We start from the raw sequence: 6,146 nt of genomic DNA on the forward strand, positions 1-6,146 counted from the left end.
ATGAAGGAGGCTTGGCTGATGGGATAATGTTGCAAGACGAGATAGATGAAATAAAGGGCTATATAGGAGAAATCTATGAGTTGGTTCGCAAGCACTGGCCAGGGTGTTCTTTGGAAGACCATGCAGAAAAGTTGCGAGACCTGCTAAGAGCAATAATCGTATAGAGGATGGAGTGTGTGAATTACTGGCTCAAAGGAATGCAAGCGTGCTTGCACCTGAGAGCATTTGCCTCGATGTGCATGTCACATCTCTAAAAGTTTGCCTCAATAGGTTCTCTGCAATGTTGAACCTATTGAATCGTCGCATGAGTTCATCATCCAATGCATAGTGCTCTTAGCATATCAAGCGATTTCAATAACCTTTTGTCGGATCCTCCGATAGATATGTCATTCTATTGTTGGGTTTGAGAATTTTCATGTCATTTGGACTTTTGTATGCCCCAGGATAATGACATAATATGCTCTTTCAATTTATATTCTTGCACATGTAAGATTATATTGTTGCTTATGTGATGTTATAATCTTCAAATTTTATATTGAAATAGTGTTTAGAACAAATTTATCTTGAAGGAAAATCTTTGCTAAAGTCTTCCCTAGGACATAAAATTTAGTACGCATAGGACATAAAAGTATGCGATTACTAATATCAAAGTACATTTTTCTTTTTATCTCAGGTTTTTCTCGACAATGGTACTTGCAACACGTTCTGTGCCTAGAGATCGTGTATTACGTGCACGTAGAGAAATGCTCAAAATTACTAGACATAAACGTAGGCACGTTGCAAGAGTTAGGACTGAATTACATGTTCGTGACCATGCAAGAGATATGTATGAACAACATCATGCAAATGGAAACTATATGGATGTCGGTATCCCAAATCAGCTATATCAAACGAATCAATTTCGCGCTGCATCTTGCTCTGTTGCTCATGATTTGGTATCCTTTGAGGTTCAGATGTCTACCGCAACTCGACAATACAATCCTAATGGTGGCTTGAGTGTGCGTAGGCAAATGCTTAATGTTACGAGAGCTGAACGTATGCACATGGCAATAGTTGGAACAGAATTGCAACAACTACATCATGCTACCATAGATAGAGATAGATACAATAGCATCCAAGCTACAAGTGACCAAATGCCAGTTGCACCATTGTTGCTGTTGGAAGTTCAACCACCTTCTATTCGTCAAGGAGACAATGCAACTATCCACAATATAGATGTTGAGATGTTGGATAACCATGAATTGCTACCCTTCGGAGTGGGGGTACGTAGCATAAGTCCACAAAGAAATGGAAACACAAATAATCCAAATGGTGGATTAAGAAATTGTAGGCAAATGCTTGATGCTACTAGAGCTGAACGTAGACACAGGGCAAGAGCAAGAACGCAATTACAACAATTGCATCACATTACAACAAATAAAATTGATATAAGTGCTCAAATGCCTGGCGCACCATTACTGTCCTTAGATGTTCAATTGCCTCGCCTTATTCAAGAAGAGAATGAAGCTATCCATCATGCAGATGCAAGTACTGAGATGCTACATGACCAGTACAATATTCAAGCTCCTATATTTCTACCTCAAAATGGTGGTTTTTGTTCAATTCTCCATGACATGCCACCTAATTTGGATATTCATCCATCAGTAACAATTTTGCTCTTCCAAAAACCAAATTTGCATGCAATTGGTACCCTTTGCAAGGTTTGTCACCATTGCATGGCTAAGTTGTGGCATGATGAAACTAAAACAATGCGTACAACTTCGATTGGAAAGCATTGCTGTAGAGAAGGGAAAGTAATTTTGCCACCTCTACAGCAACCACCACAACCTCTGTGTAATTTGCTTGATGGCACACATCCACAAAGCAGAGAGTTCAAAAAAAATATACGTGCTTATAATAGCGCATTGGCTTTTGTTTCAATGGGTGCAAAAATTGATGAGCTTTTGCCTCAAAATGGAAATGGTTATACTTTTCGAGTTCATGGATCAATATATCACCGGATGGGTTCCCTATTGCCAAGTGAGGATGTACAACAAATGCCAAAGTTTGCACAACTTTACATTTATGACACTGATCATGAGTTATTGAATCGCATGGGGGTTTTACCTGGGCTTTTGCCAGACTTACTACAAGAGCTTCAACAAATGATGCATGATCACAATGCGTACGCACAGGCCTTTATAGCAGTTGGTGCAAGCTTGCAACGCAATCCATCAGTAGAAATAAGAATGTCCATTTTTCAAAATCGATCCACGTCTAGACGATATTCAGTTCCCACTGCAAGTGAGGTTGCTGCGATCATGCCTGGACAAGGTGATGATGATACACTTGATCATCGTAGCATTCAAGTTCGCACACGACAAGGCCATTTGATTTATATTTCTAACTTGCACAAGGCATATATGCCACTGTTATATGTTCTTCTTTTTCCAAATGGAGAGGATGGATGGCATACTAAAGTTCCATATGCATTTATTGATGCTCATGTGCATGCCAATAATCTTGCAAATAAAGATTGTGTCACTCAAATGCAATATTATGCTTTTCGACTTCAGATTCGAGATGATACTAATGCATGTCTTTTAAGAGGTGGTTGCTTGCTACAACAATACATTGTCGATGCTTATTGTAGCATTGAGCAATGTAGATTGGCTTGGTGTCGTCATAATCAAGCAACATTGCGAGTTGAAATGTATAGGGGATTGGCTGATATGGTCAATGGTTCGGATGCAGTTGATGCTAATATCATTGGGATTGGTGTGGGCAGGAGAATAGTATTGCCATCTAGCTTTACAGGTGGACCAAGATTCATGTACCAATTGTATCAAGATGCTATGGCAATTGTACGTAGCAAAGGTAAACCTGATTTGTTTATCACCATGACATGCAATCCTAAGTGGTCTGAAATTACAGAAGCTTTGTTGCCTGGTCAAAGTGCACATGATCGACCTGATTTAACTGCTAGAGTTTTTCATTTGAAACATAAGGACATGATGCAGTCGATAGTGAAAAAGGAGTTGTTTGGTAAAGTTGCTGGATATGTGTCCGTCATAGAATTCCAAAAGAGAGGCTTGCCTCATTCACATACGCTCTTGATATTAGAACCACGCTTTAAGCCACTAGAAGCACGTCATTATGATAGACTGGTGTGCGCTGAGCTGCCTGATAAGGAAAGGTTTTCGGATTTGTATCGAATTATTACTAAATGTAACATACATGGTCCGTGTGGTGAGTTCAATCCAAGAAGTGCTTGCATGGTGGACGGAAAGTGTATAAAGGATTATCCAAAAAAGTTTATACATACAACTACAGTTGATAAATCTGGTTATCCTTTATACAGACGTCGAGAGGATGGAAAAACTCATAATGCTAATGGTAACCTCTTGGATAATCGATGGATAGTGCCTTACAATCCTTATTTGAGTTCCAAGTATAGTGCTCACATAAATGTTGAGGTTTGCTCGACAATTGCAGCTGTCAAATATTTGTATAAATATGTATATAAGGGCCATGATCGAGCAACCATTCGGTTTACAAGTACGCATGGCTCCGGTTCCAATGATATTGTCACAGAAAATATTGATGCACAAAATATTGATGAGATTGAGAGGTACTTAGATGCACGATATATTTCGGCTTCAGAAGCATGTTGGCGAATATTTGAATTCAAACTTCATGATGAGAAACCCGATATTCAACGATTGCAAATACATTTACCTGGAGAGAATACTGTTTCCTTTCGTGACTCTGATAACATACGTGATGTGGTGCAAAATGAAAATGCTCAAAAAACAACTCTCACAGAATGGTTTACATGCAATCGTTTGCACCCTGATGCTAACACAGTTCTCTATCAAGACTTTCCAATGTTTTGGGTTTGGAATGCACGCAAAAAAATGTGGACAAAGAGAAAGCAAGGAAACACATGTGGTCGAATATACTTTGTTTCACCTATGTGTGGAGAAAAATACTATTTGCGGCTACTACTCACTGTATGCAAGGGTTGCACATCGTTTGAGGCATTGCGTACGGTTGATAATGTGGTATATTCAACTTTTAAGGAGGCTTGCATTGCAAAAGGAATGTTGGAAACAGATGATGAATGGCAAATGTGTTTGCGTGAAGCTGCATTGATGCAAACCGGTGCTCAATTAAGAAATTTGTTTACATCCATCTTGGTATTTTGTTCGCCTGCCCGACCTAGGGCTCTATGGGAAGAGTTCTTAGGTCCGTTGACAGAGGATATAAAACATTGACTCTCCTTGCAAAATAGGCGAAATGTTGATATGCAAGATGAGGCCAATAATCATGCATTGATGCATATTCAAAAACTTTTAGATCAACATGGTCGCAATTTGGCAGAGTATCATGGATTGCCTGAGGTGACAATGCAAGAATATACAAATCCTTTGATCCTTGATGAACAACTATATGATAAAGTAGAACAAGAGAATACATTCTTAACAATGCAAGCTTTGTTGAATGATGGACAAAGAAATTTTTTTATGGCAATAATGAATGCCATTGATAGTGGTTTGGGTAAACCATTCTTCTTAGATGGCCCAGGCGGTTCTAGAAAAACATTCCTATACAAATGTTTGCTTGCAAAGCTTCGCAGTCAAGGTCGCATTGCAATAGCTACAGCATCCTCTGGTGTTGCTGCATTGCTTTTGCCACATGGTCGTACTGCCCATTCAAAGTTCAAAATTCCATTACAGGCAGATAATAATTCTACATGCAATATACCTGTTCAAAGTTATCTTGCAGCACTGTTAAAAGAGGCAAGTCTTATTTTGTGGGATGAAGCTCCTATGTTGCATCGTAATACCTTTGAGGCACTTGACAGAACTTTAAAGGATATAATGCAGTGTGATATGCCATTTGGTGGTAAAGTTATTCTACTAGGTGGAGATTTTAGGCAAATATTGCCTGTTGTACCAAAGGGTACCCGTGAGGATATTGTCGGTGCTGCTATATGTTGTTCCAATTTGTGGCAATATTTCAATGTTTTGAAACTTACACAGAATATGCGGGTCGCATCAGATGAGGGTCAGTTTGTTGCATGGTTGCAAGACATTGGAGATGGAAAAGATTTAACACATACTAATAATATATTGCAAATTCCACCTGCATTGTTGTTGAAGGGAGGATCTATGCAAGGCTTGATCAATTTTGTCTATTGTGAAATGAATTGTGTAATTGATTACAAAACGTTCTTTAGTGGACGTGCCATTCTTGCACCTCGAAACAATGATGTGGAAATGATAAACAATCATGCATTGCAGCTGATGCCGGGAGAGGTTAAACAATACTACAGTGCTGATTCTGTGGATAGAACCGAGGAGAACTCATTCCTCTATTCTGTGGAATATCTAAATTCCCTTGACCTCGGTGGAGGTATTCCTCCTCATATCTTGCTGCTCAAAGTAAATGCTCCAATAATATTGCTCAGGAACTTGAATCCTTCTAAAGGTTTATGCAATGGTACTAGGCTGGTATGCAAGGCTTTCAATAACAAGGTCATTGATGCAGAGATAATTACGGGGACCAATATTGGTGACAGAGTTTTTATCCCGAGGATAACTTTCATCCCATTTACACTGGAACTTCCTTTCTCAATGAAACGCTTGCAATTCCCAGTCCGTTTGGCATTTGCAATGACAATCAACAAATCTCAAGGCCAAACGTTATCATGTTTGGGAATATATCTAAAAACCCCAGTCTTTACTCATGGTCAACTCTATGTTGCTTTCTCCAGAGTAAAGTCTCCGGATAGATTGAAAGTCTTGATTAATGAGAAAGAGGACATGGTAAATGGTACAATCAATATTGTATATAATGAAGTTTTACAGAAAGTATTGTAACCTCTATTTTTTCAAAAGTGTAATGTTTGTTCTCTCATATTATATTTGCATAATGTTTTTGTTTTAATACAATCAACGCCTTTTTTTCTTCTTTGTTCACATATCTATAAAATGTAGTGTTGTGCTTTTTTATGTTCTTTTTCAGTAGTGCGTTCTTCGTCGATGAAAAGCAAGTTTGACTTATTTTCTATGATTTAATACTTTAATGTTTTAATCATATCTCTCATGTATGCATAGATATTCATGATTTTATGTGAAGTTGGACGTATGTTTGTTTTACTA

General features: G+C 38.4%; 1 protein-coding gene across 1 annotated transcript; it reads left to right on the forward strand.

The window, feature by feature from the left end:
* Positions 1 to 686: 686 nt before the first annotated feature.
* Positions 687 to 5,864, forward strand: LOC148020652 (uncharacterized). Its single transcript, XM_087698161.1, has 2 exons — positions 687 to 4,143; positions 4,363 to 5,864. Exons 1-2 carry the CDS (start codon positions 687 to 689, stop codon positions 5,862 to 5,864), a joined length of 4,959 nt encoding a protein of 1,652 aa, XP_087554287.1.
* Positions 5,865 to 6,146: the final 282 nt, after the last annotated feature.

This window comes from Lygodium microphyllum, chromosome 18, assembly GCF_053477565.2.
Source record: "Lygodium microphyllum isolate KBCC chromosome 18, Lygodium_microphyllum_v1.1.10, whole genome shotgun sequence".
Taxonomy (NCBI): domain Eukaryota; kingdom Viridiplantae; phylum Streptophyta; class Polypodiopsida; order Schizaeales; family Lygodiaceae; genus Lygodium; species Lygodium microphyllum.